Below are 18,910 nucleotides of genomic sequence, written 5' to 3' on the forward strand. Positions count from 1 at the left end.
GGCGCCGGGGCTGTGGCGGCCCGGCCCGGCCCCCGCCGCTGCTCGCTGGGGCGCTGCCGTTGGGCTGTTGCCGAGGTAAAGCTGCTCCTCGCGTACAGAGTCGGAGGAGGAGACGGCTGAAGAGCAACTCCGTGAGGAGCGGGGGGATTCGCAAGAAACTCCCAAACCGCGGAGCGACCCAGAGCTCCCGCCGCCAGCGTCTGTCCCGCGGGAGCGGCGCTGCGGCGGGCTCGTTCCCGCCTCGGGCTGCGCGGAGCCGCCCGCGGTCTCACGTTCTCCTTTGCCTTTCGGTAGGTTTGTTTGTCTGGCACCTTCAGAAAAGAGCGTTTCGGCAAATACCGTGCCAGTTTGTGCATCTGTGGGGCGCAGCCCACGGCAGGTTGGCTGCGTTTCGGTGCTTCAACTTCCTCAAGCGAATGGTAAGTCAAGGACCGCATTTATCCCTGCTGCTCGTTCCCTAATTTGTGTTGTCCTGTGCGATGGGTCAAAATGGAGATTAGCTGATAAAAATATTTTTCGCATCTGCCCAGCTCCAGCAAGTCCAAGCATCTCCTTTGCTACATTGTATCGGAGTTTTGCACTTGGGAGATGAAACATTGGAAGGGGGTGGAAACATGCCTTGGAAGCATGCAAGGGCGATGCCTTGTGCTGCAGCGTGTCCGCCACCTGGCATGGGGTTTCTGCTCCTTTGGAGTGCTCATCTCGTGTTGAGAAGCCCTTCCTAAACTATTTTTAAAGTTGCTGTTTGTTAAACTGCTGCTAAGAAAACCACATCTTGGCTAGCAGGTGTATGAGTGGCAAATGAACTCACTTGCTTAGCTAGTTCGTTCCCGTTTAAAAGTTAAAACAGTTAATTCGAATCGAAAGCCCAGAGCTGTTTAACTTAGCAGATTACATTCTATAGCTTAGCATTAGTTTTTGGTGTTAGAAGTGCTGTAATTGTCATTCATACCCCTCAAATAGTATCATCTTTGTTGAACAGTTGTATCGCAGATGACATAATGGTAGTAAAGATGTATTTTGCTCTTCCCTGAGTGTGTTCTGGTCCTCGTATTTTGGAATTCTGCATGGAATATGGATGAGGTTGTCTCACAACTAATGATTGCTTTGATTGCAAGAAGTGGGTAATTTTGGTGTTATTTTTTGAGCATCAGTTAGGTTTGAACCAGGAGATGGAGGGCCCTTCCGCATGTGGRTCACCACATCTCAAAAAAAAATTTTTTATTGTTGATTTGAGCTGTATTCAGATTAGTCATTTAGAGTTGAAAAGCTTCAAATCCTTCTTCCTCATTATAATAATTAATTTGTGCAAACTTTAAGACATAATTAGCTAAAAGCGGTATGTTTTTACACTTCTTTGTTGTGCTTGATACATATAGGAAAACTTTAGGAACGAGAATTGAAAGATAGGAGAAGCTAAGTGCTCTTTTTCTTCTTCCTTACTTTACTTTGTAAGAAACGTAAAAGAGCAGAAACAGCTGCGTTCTAGCTTTCCACGCAATATATTGTTCCTTGTAACCATTGTAAAAAATTGTCGAGTCTAGTAAACTAACATGAAGTTTGGGATAGGTAGTGACTAATGTGAGGATGATTTTACATCATAAGAGGTGGATTGTGTTTTCTGGCATTTTTCTGAAAAAAAAAATTTCCATATGTTACAAGGAAACAAAAAACACAGTGCTTTGGAGACTGGATTTTTTATGGGCGTGTGTATACCCCTTTGTTTAAAGGTGAAGTAATGAGTTGTAAACTAGATGGTGTTATCTAGTAGTTCTGAATATGGATAAAACAAAGTTTGCAGCTGAAATTACAAGGGAAGAAACAATTTGTCTTGAAGCAATTCTTCAGTTATTGTGGTAGTTGTGAAATGGAAAGCTGCCTTTGCTGTATCTTGTTCAATTTCAGAAACTCTTTTGCAAATGAAGCAAGTATTTGAAATTCAGACTGACTGAACATCGTATCATCATAGAAAGTTTTCCTCTTAAGAATAATATAGCAATAATACTGGTGTTAATAATAACCAGAAATGGACAGAAACAGCCTCTTACCTATTCATCTTAATATTTATCATTCTATTTAGTATGTAACACAACACAACAAAGACCTCAGCCAACGAGCAAAACCTAAGTCAGATTCAGTTGCACCTCCTTTTCATGAGAATCAACAACTAGGTCAAGAAAAAATGGTTATATACAAGATTAGACCCATTTCACCTGTTCATCAACCTTTGTCTGAGACATCAACCAGAAATGAGCTGAGAGAAATGGCGTCAGCTGCAGAAATGGAAGGCTCAGTGTCATCAGTAAAAGCAGGATCCAAAGAAGAAAGACAGTGGAAAGAAATGAAGTTACAGCTGGATGACTTGCCGGGAATTTTGGCACGTTTGTCCAAAATTAAACTTACAGGTACTACTGGTATTTTTTTTTCACTTCTGGGCATCCTGTGTGAGTTCAGAGTTCTTTAACATGTTAATAGTATTGTGTATGTTTTTATATAGTAATTCCCACTTTAGTGACACAAACTGTCTTGGTCGTTTCCATCAAATGTGTGCAAGGAAAAATAGTTTTATGAAAGTATTTAACAGTTTGGCCATTAAATTTGTTTAAAAGCAGTGAGGAGAGCTTACATCGTATAACCAAGTAGCTTTTGGGGATCATAAGCAAGTGTTTGTACAAATCTGTGCTCCAAAGAAGGCAAAACTTGATGGTGCCACTGGTAGTTGTCCATACTATTCTTATTATTGTTTCTGCTTATCAGTAGAATAATTTCCCGTTATTAATTAAAAATGCTTTGAGGGAAGACTGGATTAGGAAGTGATATTAAAAATGTTGCATTAAGTATTTAAAATCTCTTTGCTTAAGCTTACCAGTCTTCTGTCTTATTTTCTTATCTTTTACTTTGGTGGTGCTTCTTCTGAAATTCATATTAAAATAGAAATTGCAACAGCAGAATATAATGTGAATAATTTTATGATTTACGGAGAAGAAAATTTTGAATGTGACCATTTCAGCTTTCTAAAATAAGGTACTTCCCTAGTCAATAACAGAGTTGTACCTTCAAACCAGTTGTCTCTTAAATTGTTGCCTTGTAGCCTAAATATATTTTACTTTATTCCGACAGTAATATATAACATTTATAAGTTACTCCTTTGCCATTAAATAGTGCTATATATACTTTATGCCTCTGGAAGCTGGAATGCTATGACATTTGTAATGATATGACCAAGCCCTTGCATCTTTTCTGTATCAGGACAAGGGCTAGAAAAATGATTTCCAAAGTCCCTACTCTGGTGCTCTCTTCAGTGGGCCAAAGAGATTCTTGATAATAAAAGTGTTYTTTGCCATAACAATTTGTTATATTTCGTCAAATAAAAATCCTGAATTCTGTTTACTTCTTGAAACTTCTTGTCTTGCAGTATTTATGTTGTCATGGGAAAATCGTTTTGAACACATTCAGCCTGTGATGGTGTGCTTTATTCTCTCTAATGAAGCCTTACAGCTTTCAGTGTGGACGAGAAATCTCATGTTTCAGATTTACCAAAGCTGATTTTGTCTATACGTCCAAATGTTCCTCCTAATTATTTTAATGAAACTCGGATTCTGCATGTTTATCTTATGCTGGTAAAGAGCTGGGTTAGAAAACTTGAGGAAGGGAAAACATGTCTTTTAAGACTTTAACACATCCCTTTTGCTTATTATCATTCATAATCTCAGATTTAGGAGTATCTATCACTGGCATTTCAGCAGCTATCAGGGTTTTTGAACTCAAACTTCAAAATGGCAACAGCTTTGTGACACCAACAACCTAAACTGTAGTCTTTTTTTTTTTTTTCTGCTTGTTATAGGTCTTGGTTTTTTTCCCCCCCTCAGGCTGTTCAGTTTTAGTAATATTTTGTTTCTGTAGTGCCCATCATGAATAAACTTAGCACTATGTGAACAGTCCTGCTGGATTGTTCATATCTGGCATCTTTTCAACGAGGTAATTTTATTTGAGTGGCTCTTTTATGTGAACTTGAAGCCTGTGATAGTTATTGAAGTAGAATTAAATTAAAAAACTCAATAAATTCAGATATAAAAAAGTTAAAATGCCATGATTAAATGGCCACTTAACAGTTCGTTCCTTTTTTTTTTTTTAAGCGCTTAAAACATACGTTCTTAAATTTTCTGATAGTACTTATGGGTAAGCTCAGTGTTAGTACGTATCATGTCTGAGTATTATTGGCGTTCCTCAGAAAGGGGATTTCAAGAGCTGTGCTAAGAGTGAAGAACACTTTTTTTCTGGAGAAAAAACACAAGTGATGCTTTTTTTTTCTTTTTGTGTGGCCTCTGTGTTGCCTGGCAGGGATGCCGCAGATGTCAACAGCTTCTAGCAGGCTCTCGTTTAAATGCATGAGTCAATAGTGATACGCCAGAAAGTACCACTTCAGTTTTAAAATCCGGTGGTACTCGAAACCTGTAGAAGGCGATGGTGAAAGAATTTCATTGGCTTCAAGATCGTCTGTGCTTTTGTATAAGTCTGTTTCCAGATGTGCTGTTCGTGATCCAAGGTGAAGTGTAGTAGTAAACTTTGTATCTGTTGAGAAGGTGTAGAGATTAAAAAAACGAAAACAAACACCTCCCCCAAACCCAGAAAACCTCCCATCTCGCTGTGTTCTTTAGGTATTTGGAGGGGAAGATGTCCTAGAGTAGGGAGATTTTATTGGAATTACAAAGTATAAAAGAATAACTTGAGTTTAGCAAGGGGGGAGTTCTGTTATTGGTCTTTTTTGGTCGTAGGATGGTTCAGGAGACAGGAGCAGCAAAAATACTGGGCACAGTGTGCACAGCAAGGAAATAGAATTAGCTTTTTTGCAAGTTGTGTAACTGTGTGGAAAAAGCATATTCTGTAAGGAATATGGTAGTGTGGTTCTTTGATTTTTATTTTTTTTAAGTAAATTCTCTCAAGTCAGTTTTTATAAATGACACGCAAGCTCAATTCATTTCACCCATGAAGCTCTGATAGATCTCATATCCTGTGTGGGTTTCTTGGCTGACGCTTTATTTATACTTTTTAGAGTATAGAATAACAAAAAAACAAACTGTGCATTATGCTAAAATGGGGTGTCCTTGTGCCCTGTTCTTTTCCTGCTGCTCAAGTAAAGTGAATGTTTGTTTGTATTCTGAACTGTAATTCACCTTTGAACGGAAATGAGTTTAGCCATTACCATACCCTCCTGCTTCATGTAAACTGCAGCTCTCATGCCACTGCCATTAGAAACTGCTTCACAACAGGAAAAGATTTTTGTTTATATTCTTTTGCCATAAAAAATGATTAGGGAACTTTCAATTCCTTGCTGCGTAATCTACCTTTTTGGTTTCGATTTCCATCTTTTCTCTGTGTCGTGCTCTCTTGGCTGCTCTCTGAACAGCTGTATCTTACCATCCTGGCACTTGGAAAGCTAATGCATCTGCCTGATAAGTGTTCAGAATTATAAATGTCATTGTTTTCAACTTTATTCTAAAGTTCATGCGTAGCTACAAACAGGAAAAAGATGGGATGATATGGTAATAGGAGTAAATCTAATAATTTACGATGCAAGCACATCATTAAGAATTTCAGGTTGTCTCATTTTCTTTAATTTAACTTAACGTTTACATTTAAGTAATGTTTCCCCTGTGATCACAGATAAAAACTGAGATGAGCGATGTGTGCATAAACACAGGAAAACTAACCTTCAGTTTTGAGTCTTCATTTAATTTGGGGGAAGTGCAATGATGGTGCAATCTGCCAAGTGTTGAATTGTCTCATTAGATATTTCACTGTGGTATGTGAACGTGTTCTCACTGTTGCTCCCGTAGCAAAGGATGTCTTGCACATTGGTCTTTTGGTGAGGAAGACCAGCCAACTGTATATCATGTTACGTAGCAAATATCTGAGAAGTGGGAATATAAACATCAGTCGGATGTAAATTTAATTACTAATTTCTAAACAGCCAYGGTGTTTTTAATCTAAATTGCAAGCTCAATGAGGAAGAGGCTGTCTCTTTAGCATATCTCTACCRTGCCTGGAAGAACGGAGTCCTGACTCTCAGTTCCCGTCATGACTACTGTAATACAAATCTCCTTCGGTTGCTTGATGAAAGGCACGCTAACACCCATATGTTTCAAACGTTTATCTGTTTTTCCCTTATCTTGCATTTTAATACACTGCAGTTAACATTTTCATTTGTCTTCTCAAATATATTAATTTGTGTCTAAAAAGATACTTTTTTAAACACAATTATTCATTAACTGATTGCTGTTTACACAGAGTCCATATGCAGAATCGCAGTCTCCATCCCAAAGGTTTTATGCTCTTTTTATGGCATATCATTGCAAAGCACTTTTATCTTCCTACTCTCAAAAGCTGTTTTAGAGTTTTGGTAGTATTTTTTTTTCAAAGCACATTTTAATAATGGATCTAATCAAGCATGATTAACCTTGCTTTTATTACTGAAGACCTGTTTCAGATCTGAACAGAACAGCTTCCGTACCGAGTAACTTGCTTTGGTTCACTGTATGCGTTATCCATAGAACGACAGGGACCTGCAAGTGACGCTGCAGGTGGACGTTTAGTCCTTTCCTTTTGCCCGCGGCAAGACCAAGTTTAGGTTTGTCACTCCTGACTGATGTTGTCCTGCCTATGCTTAAAACAACCCAAGAGCGGAGAATCTCCAGCTTTCACAGGCAGTCTGCTGCAGCGTCACTGACGTTACTGCTGAAGGACTTCTCTTTGTGTCTGACAAAAACCCTCCTTTGCTGTAATTTAAGTATGCATTTTTCCTGTCCATTAAGGTATCTGGCAACTTTCTCGAAGGAGGCCTATGTTTTGCTCTGTTTCTCTCATTCAGGATCTGAGATGTTGTTTGGTTATATCTAGTTCTCAGAGTTGAACCCAGTATCCTGTTAACTTTATGTAATAATAGCTGAGAGTAAATTATCACTGGTTTTGCCATGGTCTGTACCTTCGGAGAGAGCTAAAATAGGCAAGCCTGAGATATTGTTTCCACCTCTGTAAATCTAGAGTAATTCAGCATCTTTAATAAAGTCATCCCAGTTTTCTGTGGTCAGATCAGAATCAAATGTACCACGTTTTCTCTCATCCAAATATAATGTGCATGTTATGGAGTAAATCACRAGACTGGCATAATCAATACTCTGAGGAGGCCCATGAATTAGTTTGATGTTTGTTTTTAAAGAAGAGAGTCACATGTCCAATTGAGCAGAGTCATTTTGATGCAGTCTGATCATTAGTAGCTTCTCCACAGGAAGGAAAATTTGGACATTCTCCAATCAGTTGCCAAGATTTTTCTTAAAAAGAGGATAGGAAGCATCCACACTGTAATTCTCAATTCTTTTTAAAATATGGCTGTAAACCCCAGGACAGAGAAACATGTTTCATGAATTGAAACAGGGGAGGTTCTGGCTTGATGGAAGRGAAAAGGTTTCACCGTGAGGACAGTCAAACTCTTTGGACCACGTTGCCSAGAGAGGTGGTGAAATTTTCATCCTTGGAGATGACAAAGCCTTGTGGAATTTGGCCTGAATTCAACGTTGACCCCACTTTGAGCTGGAGATTGGGTAAGATGACCGCTGGAGAGTCTGTCCAATCTGAGGCAGCCAGACGACGCTATGTAAAAACCTATGGGAGAAGACTGCCAGCTACCAAATTGTCTGCGGTTTCTGCGTCATGCACTGATTAAGCTGCATTTAAAATTTCAGAAGTGGACAAACATGATAAATTATGAATATTTTCARGTTTGGAGTCTAAAATTAGTGCATTTTTTGGTCTAGTTCTAGGGAAATAATTGTGTCTTGTTTACGAGCAAGTGTTTGCAACCAGAGTTTATCAAATGTGGCATAAGAGTTTGTGTCTGTGCACAAGTGATCTTCTAGCACAGAATTATTAAACTGGCAATCAGAAACTTGAGACATTTGCTGCTGACTTACGAGGTGATCGGGAGTATCCTGCTTCATCTCTGTGCTTGTTATTTGCACGCTGAATCTATTTGTAAAGTGAAGATGATAACGGTTATCCAGCTTGGTGTAGTGGTCCCAAGTGTTACGTAACTGCTAAGTAATATAACAGCGATGAAGAATTAAGTACAGGTGTGTACGTAGGCTAAAATTCTGATAACAACCGGTTTAGTAAAAAACTCCATTCGCTTTAGTGGAGTTCTAGTACTTTTCCACTGTTTCAACTGAGAGTAAAATTTAAATGGTGGTTTTATATAGCCAGAAACTTTGACAAAGATGAATCTGTATTCAGTGTTTAGGTTATTACTAGGCTGCACGTATTCTCTCTTATATTTTATACGCCTGTCAGAAAATAGTTCTCAATTTGAGATTATTAAAATAGAAACTGAGATCCTATCAAAGATACAAAGCTTAGTAATGGTAGCTTTCTTGCAATTTGTTTTTATGCTACCAGGAAAACTAATGAAATAAAAAATAAACTATTATTACAGTTTATTTTTCATAAAGTATTTTTAAAATGTAACAGTTTAATAGATAGTCACGATCTTCTCTCTTCATAATATTTCATTTTCATTTTGAAATTAAAATTTTAAATAAAAAAATATATTTTTTCAAATTACTGTTCCAAGCTTAAGTTTTACTTGGAGGAGTTTGGCCACCTTTAGTGTGCAGGCTGTAATCTGCAGCAAACCCTGGGTGTGCCTACCCCAAACACACCTAAGGTTGCAAGGAAAGCAGTGGTCAGACCTATAATGCTATTTTTGATCATTGCATTTAGCTTTCCAGAAAGCAAAGTGTGGAARCTTGGGAAGGAAAATCYTTCTAATGCATCGGCTTTTGGAAAGCTGCTTTTCTTGAAGGAGTGCGTAAACCTTTGTAGTAGAACAATGAAGTTGTGTCCGAAACTAAAGCAGAATGCCTCTGCTTTTCTTCTTCTTCCTTATTTTAATGAGCTTGGTGATAAAGCTACAGATTACTTGATTTAAAGTGTGTGTGTGTGTGTGTGTGTGTGTATACATATATATCTATATGAGATTATCAGTACAGAAGAGGAAAGGAAATCTAAAGTTCACATGGCATAGCCATTTGAATGCTATAAATACAGATAAAGATTTATAATTACTATGAAGCTGAAAAGGAATGTAAAGAATGATATGGACTGTAGAATTTTTGAGTGTGTTTTTATGCTGGAAGCACTGTAATTCACTTTTTCCCCCCCCCTCCACCAATCCATTAGCGTTTTCTTTTTCATTTATACTGAAATTGTAGACAAATGTCCTTTGTTAATCTCTGTTAAAAGTAAATATCTTTTAAAGACATAAAATTAGGTTTAGGTTGGGATCATAGGTTTAAGWCTTGACTTCTTTTTGAAGAGCATACATAATGTCAACTCTCTTTAACATGTCTTGAAAGGATCAATTCCATCCACTATGCAATAAGGTGAAGTTAATTTTGTCCCTAAAGCACTAAACTAACAGAGATTAAAAAACAAACAAAGTCAATGACCTCATTCCCTTGATGTCATCTCAATTAAATATACTTTTCCTCCATGAGGAAAATAGAAGAGTAAATAATTGCTTCCACAGTAAAAGAAAATAAACTTCCCAGTCCAACGGGAAAATTCTCTTATTTACTCTTAYGCGTTGCATTTGAATCGCGTGAAGATGAGGCAAGCAGGGAATACCTTGTGCTCCGGCCGCCGCACTAAAAATACCCKCTTCAGTTGCATAAATGAGAGGATGTACTACAACCTTTTTTAATGAGATCCTGATAAGTCACACAGAAATGACTGACTGAAATTAATCTGGAGAAATCAATGGGGACTTTAATTAGTGCTCTAGCTATACTGTATTAGAATTTCTTTTGAGGTCAGTGTAGTGGTGATGTTACGCTGCCTGTTTGCCAGTCTGCTCCACCTTTCTCCTTCAGTAAATGAGTTGGTGTTTTCCCATAATAAATTAGTGTAAAGTGCTCTCTGAGATAAGTTTTAATTAAATTCTTGTCGAGAAATGAAAGTGTGATTTATGATGCCAAAAAATGAATGTAATCACTCTTAGAAATGCAAACGCCACTGTTTCACTATCATCATTTGAGTGTGTGTGTGTATATATATATATATATATATATATATATTTTTTTTTAACTCCGTCAACTGTGAACCAGTGAATTTCCCTGAACTTCATATTTTCTTGTGCTCCTTACTAAGAAGGGCCAAAGAGTTTTCAAACCCAGGTGCTATATCTTTGACTCCTAAATAAATGTAGTCCCGTCTTTCCGAAATGCTCAGTACCTGCATCCCCGTTAGTCTGTCCAGTGTCTTTACGGAACTGGTGGTTGTTTCATGGAGGATTAAGKTTCCAGCACAGATTCATCTTATTTTAGAAGCAGCTGAAGGGGAGCCACAGTGAGAACCAGGCGCTGAACTCGGTTATGTTCTCATAAACCTGCGGGACTGAGCTTTGTTTAATATTCCACTGTCGATGGTTTTTAATGCTTAAAGTTTTGATGAGCAGGAAGTTTTGATCGCTGCCTTTTTAGGATTAAATCCTAAGGGTCTTATGCAGGCACAGCTCTTGAAATTAGTCCTTTGCACGTACATCCTTGCTGACAGGTCTCTGCCTTGACATTATARTTCTTCATCTTCAGTAACACTGCTTAGTAGGTAATCCAGATATCTTCAGTCAGCAAAGGTTATTTATTTGTTATTTCACTTCAGACAAATAAGAGCCTTGGGAGGAATCAGGAAGATAAGAATATCTTGATTCTTAGAAAAGATCTTCTAGCTTTGATGCACTTTTTTAATTTGAGCTAGATGAGGTCTGGAGTGTGAAATTATACATGGAAAGTATTGTTTAATTTTCTTTCTCTTTAATAAATGTATTAATTTTAGATTGCAATTTTTAGGCCATGAACAGGATATTGAATAAGGGAGTTGACTTTTATATTATAAGAAATGTTTTGTTTTATACTATTTTTTGCCTAAAGCTARGTTCATAAGAGCTATTATTTGGGTAGTTACAATATTTGGATTGAGACTCAGGTAACTTTCATTTTAAGGATGTAATAAAGTTATAATTTTGGATGACAAAACTGAAATGGATTTTTGTTAAACCACTCAAATTTTGAAGCCTTTAAATTTAGTGTACCTTCTTTTGCCTGAAATGGGTATCTCTAAAGGAAAGAGTGTGAACAAATACTTTTACAGTGAAGTTACTGGCTCTACCTGGTGCAGATTGCCTGTCTTTGATCCCTTTTTCACTTTCTTGACTGCTTCTTTTAAGCTTCTATTATAATATGATATGATGAATAACTCTGGATTCAGGATTTTTATTATTGTTGCCTTTCTTCCATGCTATAGACTTTACTCAATGGCATGTGAGTTCCTGGAGCAAGCATACCTCGTGTATATGTTGCGGGAGGCAGTTTGATCCTGTAGCAAATTCATAAAACAGGGAATACAGAAACATAAGTTTTATTCTCATCTTTTCCCCCAATGTGGAAAACACCGACTGAGGCTTCTGGATTTCTCATTTCATCTCTGACAGTTCTCCTTCCCATCTTTGTCTTCTTTATATAGAATATTAGCATTAATTGTACTCTGTTCATGGAGCCTTGCAGAGTTACTTTGATCCAAAGTAGTAAAAAGTTAATCTGCACTATGTTTTTTAGAGGGTTTCAAAAYCTTATCACTTGTGGTATGTATGAAGGAAATGGTTGTTGCTGCCGTGGTGGTGACCTGTGCTCTGTGCTTGTGTTGCAGCTCTGGTTGTAAGTACTGCGTCCGCTGGGTTTGCCATGGCTCCGGTCCCTTTCGACTTGGCTTGTTTCCTCCTTGCCTCTCTTGGAACCGGACTGGCTTCCTGTGCTGCCAACTCCATCAATCAGGTCAGTACGTCGTCTGCTCGGTTGGGCTGCAAGCTGGTACTGTCTTCGCGTCTGAAATGCTGCCAGGGAGCGTAAGGGAATGGTTGGGAGTGCTGTGCCTTCAGCTGGAGTGTGAGCTCTGACCCATTAAAGGTGACACCGTGGAAGGAATACATGCCTGTGAATTAAAGTATAGTTGCTAGGCACAGTGTGTTTATTCAGAGCTGAGCTGATGAAGTTTTAAGCCTCCCAATAATAATGTTTATCTTGAAAATACCAAGTATGGGTCACTGGAAATGACACAAGCAGAACTGTGTAATTATATTGTAGGAATAGCTAGCAGGGCTCCAGCCTAATGGGCACGGTTCTGCGGTTGCCTTACTGTATGACCGTGTCAGATGAGTCTAAGGAATGCCTCCGAGCGGCTCGCTGAAAGTCTGTACTGGGATTTAGGTGAGGTTCGTGTGCTTGCATTCAAATTTGAATCTAGAAATCTCCTGCCCAACGTCTCTAAAACATACTGAAAATCTCCATCGTGTGCTAGCGATTGTTTGCTGTTGCAGAGGTTCTGGGTGCCTAAACTTGAGCTTCCTTGCAGGTGTGAAAGTGCCTGCTGAGCTTGAGGCCCAATGCTTGGCTCTCCTGCAATTCAGCTGTGAAGCCAAGCTGCTGTTAGGCTCTTCCGAAGCCCCAAAGGAGAACCAAACCAGGAAATGAGTAACACGCTTGTGGTGTTGAACGAAGTTACAAAGCACAGTAGCCACAGTCAGTTCCAGTTCTAAAACGTGGCCTGAGAAAGCAGTGCAGTAGCAGTGCCACCTTTGGTACTGCTTTGTGGGTTCAGCAGTCGCCTGGGAGATGGGAGACCTGGGTTCTGGGTTCCCTCTGATGGCATAAGGCACCGAGGTTTCTTGTCGTGTACGTCCTGGGATCACCTTGATTGAGTCAGGCCCTTTGGTGTGTAGGCTTCATAACACCTCGACTGTAGGTATCTGATGTGCTTTTCTAGATTTCACCTATAAGCACACRTCTTGCTCAGGCTGAAGGAGGTACAAGCTTTACTGTTTGTTCTCATTGAGCTAAAAATTAGGGGCAGCAGCTAAATCTGTGTCTGTTTTCTCTGTATAATAGGAAGGATGCTGCGTGATTTTGTTGGTTGCTTGGAAGTCTTTAGATAAAAACACTTAGCCTTTAAAAATAATCTTAAGAAAGTCATACAGTTTTGTGAAGTATACCTTTGGTTATCACATACATATTTTTCACAACATAAGAACGTCTGGGCAGAAAAACTGCCATAACTAAGGTGAAACTTTCTTGGTTTTGATATGCTTTTTCCCCCCTTTTTTCCCCATACTACAGTTTTGTTTTTTTTTAATACTAAAAAAAATCATTTTGGGACCTAACAATCCTTTGAAATAATTTACTGTCATATTCAGTTTGCCTTTTGAACTGGATACTCCTGGACTAAGAAGAGAATTAATTATTTCTTGTTTAGAGACTCTTGTGTAACTCTTCTTTCTTGAGCTTCTGATATAGCTTTCTAGAAATGATATTAATGCATGAGTAATTACTTTTCTTTGTTTTCTGCTTGTACGCGTTCTCCATTGTTGTTAGAAGTACCAGGAATCCTGTGGCATAATTTGGAGTTGGATACTGCTGAGGTTTGCTGGGATGGGAAAGTTAGGGGTGCAATAAGTTTTTGTTTGGGTTCATAATTCACTTTTTACTCACTCTTGTCTCACCACAGGGACACTAGTAATATGCCCTTAGATACGGAAGCTTAGTCCAGCCTCACAGAGTGTAAAACTCTTGCATGATCTCAGCTGAGTGCTCTAAATTCGCACTCTGGCTCATTGTGAGCCTGCTCACTTGCCCACATAGACAGACCTTCAAGGCAACTACTCTTATTAAGGAAAATAAAGAAGTAGAGTTGGTGTCAAAGCAAAGGAAAACAGCTGTAGCCTAGCACCTTGTTTATCAGTAGATCATTTTAGTCAACGAGTATTCCTTTACCGATGTTGCTGTTCGTGCTGTTTGCATCAGAGATGGGAATTTGAGTTTCAGTTGAGTTTCAAGATGGGAATTTGGCTGGGAATTTGAGTTTCAGTAAATACTGTAAGCTTGGGTATCCAGCTCAGCCTTTGGGAAGCAGCACTCTTGACTCGGAACTTCCTATTATTGCTACTTTGCTCTGTCCCTTGCTCCCAACACACATCCTTTTCTCTGGCAGCTCATGACTCATGTTTCCCTTGGACCTTTTTATATGATAACCATCTTTCCACTTCCTATATTGCTATAAATCTATGCATCTTTAAGGGCAGCGCGTCTTTCCCACCGTTCGTTTCCCTGATAAATCTGTGTTCACAACTTACAGTCCTCAACTATGTCGTGGGAAGGTAAAGTGTTGATCATGTAAGATTCTTCCCTGTGATTTAGAACAGGATGTGAGGAACTTTATTCTGCAAAAATTTAATAGAGGTGCCGTAATGTTCATGAAAGTATTAATACCAGCTTTTAACTATTCAGATTCTGTGTTTTGAGKTTTTTTTTCTTCTCCCAAGCACCTCATATGAACAATCTGGTAGGAATTGAGGCCAGGTTGACCCTGTCAAATTGAGTTGAAAACAGCTAGCTTGTCCAAAACTACTGGGGAGGGAGCCAGGAATATACTAAGTAACCCATACAGAGCAAGAAGTCRTATGTTTTGTTTCTATAGGAAAACGGTCTAAAATAATCTTTCAATTATCACTTGCCCTCTTGATTTTAGATTGCCGTATGTCATACTTTAAACTTTTTTCTTTTTTTTCCTAACTACAAGGGCTGGAAATGTTATGAAAACTTACCATAGTGGAGATTCTCACCCCACTTTCACTGTCCTTAAGAAAAAAGCAATAGTGAAAAATGATGGGACTTGGCAACGCTGTGTTTTTCCATTGTTTATAGAAGTGCAATTTGGATATTAATCGACCAAAGGCATGTATTTACAAACAAGTTCCCTTCACAACCCATAAATTCTAGCTGTACTTTGTGATGCAAGAAGAAATAATATATTTTTATGACAATTCAGTGGAATTGGATAATGATTTTTAAGAAGCTGGTATTTTTTCTTTTTTTTCCTTTTTTTGAGAAATGACATTGAAAAAGTTGTGTTTGAAAATATGCTGAAAAATATAGACAAGAGCTACTTAAGCTAGGGATTGCTCTAGGGGAAAATGTAGTGCATGTTCTGCAATGAAGTCATTCGAGAAATGTTTGTGTGGAAAATGTCAAGAGAAGTATTTTGGAATAATGTATGTTAGACAGTAGTTTGGTAGAAACGGAATCACATGGATTTGTGGAAGATGTTAGGAGTTCTGCTGATCCAGACCGATATCGGAKGATCCTTGGGTTTTTCTGTAGCGCTTGTGTTGCGTCTTGAGAATTGAGTGTTGTGCTGTAGACTAGGCAAATCTCTGCTGGAAGGTGCCAAAGAAAAGATAGTGTTTTATTTCGCTTGTCCTCTACCAGCAGTTCTGCCTCCGTGTCACTCCTTYGTATCACAATACTTCAGAGTTGTACTTCTCACCTAATCCAACATTTTAGTGGCGTGCTAATCCAGCGGTCCCTCGTTCTCTTCCACATCAYGCAACACTGCGTTATATCCTTCAGCCCCTCAGGATTGTACTACAACATGTCACCACTTTTCAGTCCCACCTGCTAAAACTGCTTTCCTTCTTCTTTCTTTCTTTTTTTTTTTTAAAGAGCTCTTTCATTTTTCCAGCATTAAAATAACTTAAAATTATTTTAGGCAGGTGTTCTCCATGGCTGTTCTTTCTTTTTCAAAATGATCCGTGTTCTCCAGTGTTTTTAATTAAAAAAAAAAAAAAAATCACTTAACGCGTTTACCGAGGAATAGACTGAACTATTTCATTTTCACTGTGACGCAACTAAGGCAGCCAAACACAGTGGAAAATCTCAGTGTAAGATCAGTCTTATTATTTGCAGTTATGGTAAGAAAAGGGAAATAATTTTTGGAATTTAATCTTGTAAACACTGCATATTAATCATGGATAAAACAAGAATTATTCCTAGCGGCCACTTTTTTTACAATGTCCACTTGCCTGACTCTTTCAGTGTTGTATGTCAGTGTGGACACAAAATAAGGTATTTTACCTCATCATTGTTCCGTAGAAATGACCAAAAAGAATAATCAAAATACTGGTTTTCTAATAGCCTCAGGAAGACCAATTTCCTAATTTATTTGTTCCCACACTGTACACGTGCTCTCATGAAAATGGAGTGGGAGAAAAAGATAGTTGATAGTCTTCTGCTATTTTGTAGGTCTGTTTTTTGAAAGATGACTCGAGTTTCAWGTAGTAGAGTCTTACATTTATATTACAGAGAAAACATGTCGTTTTTGAGACTTCTAAGATACTGGCCTCTGATTTATGGGGAAGGAGATAAAACATGAAGAAATGTTTACACCACAATACACAGCATTAAAACGTTAAAAGAATCACATGCACGTTTTATATGTCAAGTACATTCTTTTGTAACTGTAGCATGGTTAAAAAGTGGGAGAGAGCTATAAAGATGAAAGCAGGATGTTTAAAATGGTTTGAATTTAGTAACTGAAAGATAAAATGATGTGGTTGGATTCGACTGATAGCACCTTGAAAAGGAAGCAGGCAGGACTGAATATCTTAACTAAAGTTAGCCTAAAGTAAGAAATATAGTAAATATGGTAACCAGAGTGAGGGAACAGATCTAAGAACGCTTAATATCTCTGTGTCTTTAGGGTTTGATCTTACGGGTTCTGCTGTCTAGGAGCAGGAATATTTGTGCTTCTTGACGGGTTGGCACATATGAAAGACTCGCTAAGTTTTGCTCTTARTGTCAACATCTCTTGACAGCAACGATCACTTGAAAGTGTAGTTTTAATGGGTGGGAAGGATGGGTCTGGTGTTAAAATAATGGAGTGGAATTTGGGATCCGAGTGCCGTTGCCAGTGTACTGTTCAGATGTTACGTGTGATCTCTGTATGGTTAGGACAAACTCGGAGAGTCATTCAGCTCCTGCAGTGATGGGCACCAGGCAAAAATTGAAGGAGAACAGCTTCTCCTCCCTTTTTTAATCCACTTACTATATCARCACTGTCAGAAAGATATTTGTAGCCTTCACCTTTTATGATATTTTGCTGTTCTGTGATGACTCGATGGACCGTTACTCTCAAAGCAGCTTAACAGCTGCTAAAAATTTAATAAGCCTAGTTAGATAAGCACATATTACCCCGTCTCCCAGAGGAAGGTAAGCTGGAGTTTACAAATACAGCAACGTTTTAAAATCTTCATCGTGCCTRCATCGCCTGCAGGTGATACTGTGGCTCACTGCAGTGACGTTCTGCAATGGGCATTTTTACAGCTGTGCTTGCAAGTAAGGTGTGGGTTAATGAGCAGTATTTGGAGCCCAGGCAAGAAAACATGCAAATTGATGCAAATCAGATAAAGTTGATATCAGAATGGCCAAAACCCAACATAATCAGTTGGAGTCCTCATAGTGATGCACTTGTATTCCTGTATTCAATCATAGCAAATTAATGTTTGTTGTGTGTTTGTAGTTTTCAGGACTGTCTGATGTTTAAGGTCATGTAACTGGCTGAAAGAGTAGGGAGCAACTGTAAGTTTGAGAGCRTTTTTTAAATGAAGTAAATATTACAAAAGATTGTATGTCACCGAAGATTGTGTGTCAGAAGTCCAACACTTTGTTCGTGTCTCAGGAAATATTGGCTCTAGCTGTTTTAGCTTGATTGGCCCGTTAAAAATGTAATTCGTTTTTAAAGGGGGAAGAAAAAGCCTGAGGAGTCGGTTATACTGGACACCTGCAGTCCTCCGGAGGAGGAAGGTAGTCGGGAGACGTGCAAGTGGCTTCCATGGCCGAGTGGAGTCTTCTGCTCATCAACTCCACGTTTTGTTTCAATGTTATCAACACAGTGTCTGAAAGAGTTTTTAAGTATTAACTAAACCCTTCTTTCTCCACCCCATCAAATGGCTTTTATGAGTATGAAAGAAACTGAGCGGTTTGTATCTAGTTTTGGCTGAGTTAGAGGCCCTGCAAACCCTTAATTCTTTGAAAGTTTCTCTTGGAGCTTCTGAGATGTTTAATGTAAGGTTTTTGTCTGTAGGAGACAAAATATTTTACGCTGGACTGTTAGACAGTGAATGAACTATTTGCTTTCTGTGAGAGTTTGGCTATGAAAAGTAAATTGAAGTAATGTGACATTAGTTGTTGCAGCCCTTTTGGAGTTGATGTGATTTCTGAACAAATCTGCGAAGAAATCTGTTACAAGGATTGAAGCAATAGGAAAAAAAATAAAACAAGGGTTAAACTAGTGTTCAGAAAATGGTGGTTCATGATAGGCGCTGGGATTATCAAAGAAAATTGAGAAGGGAAATAGCAGAAGCCTGACAGTCCCTCAGACCCCTTCCCCTTCGTTTCCCCATGAAGAAGTGCAATGTGAAAGGGAAAACAGCAGTGGGCCTTTTTATATCCCTAAAACCAGGATTTTTTTGGTGTTGTCTCATCATGCCTAAACTTTTTGTACCAAATACCTGCTTTATTAAATGTCTGAAGGCATTTAGTGAGCTCTGATTTATGATGACTCTAGTATTAAAGATACGCTCTAATTCAGACACGAGTCGGAGGAGATGACCTCTATTAGATCATTCAGGCCACCTCCATGCAGTGTAGGATTTTTTTTTTTTCCCCTTGTAGTCTTTTCAAAGCTCTGTCTTGCCCACTTTTTGAAAGCTCTGAAATTGCACTTTTTGCTGCTTCCCGGAGCAGATTATTATAGCGCCGTATTTCAATGAGAGAGCTTGTTTTAAATGCCAGAACTGATTTGTTCCGTGCAGCGCATTGGAAAAATCAGATAGCGGCATGACTGGTTTAAAGCAATTCCGAAAGCCTCTAAAATGACTTTCCCAGGTTTTGAGTTTCCGAATGACAATATTTCGTGTCTRGTTAATAGCACCTTTCTTTTCCTGTGTGCATTGCGAATGAGGGCACTTACAGGC

General features: G+C 38.6%; 1 protein-coding gene across 1 annotated transcript in view; it reads left to right on the top strand.

Moving 5' to 3' along the window:
• LOC112970866 (protoheme IX farnesyltransferase, mitochondrial) overlaps window positions 1–18,910 on the top strand; it is a gene marked incomplete at its 5' end in the record, with an annotated part of 106,750 nt that overhangs the window by 247 nt on the left and 87,593 nt on the right. Inside the window, 3 exons of the mRNA XM_026075728.1 lie at window positions 295–419; window positions 2,081–2,405; window positions 11,755–11,879. Coding sequence (XP_025931513.1) covers window positions 295–419; window positions 2,081–2,405; window positions 11,755–11,879 — 575 coding nt within the window. The remainder of the gene's footprint in view (window positions 1–294; window positions 420–2,080; window positions 2,406–11,754; window positions 11,880–18,910) is intronic.

The sequence above is a fragment of the Apteryx rowi genome, unplaced genomic scaffold (assembly GCF_003343035.1).
Source record: "Apteryx rowi isolate R43461 unplaced genomic scaffold, aptRow1 scaffold_41, whole genome shotgun sequence".
In the NCBI taxonomy this organism is placed as follows: domain Eukaryota; kingdom Metazoa; phylum Chordata; class Aves; order Apterygiformes; family Apterygidae; genus Apteryx; species Apteryx rowi.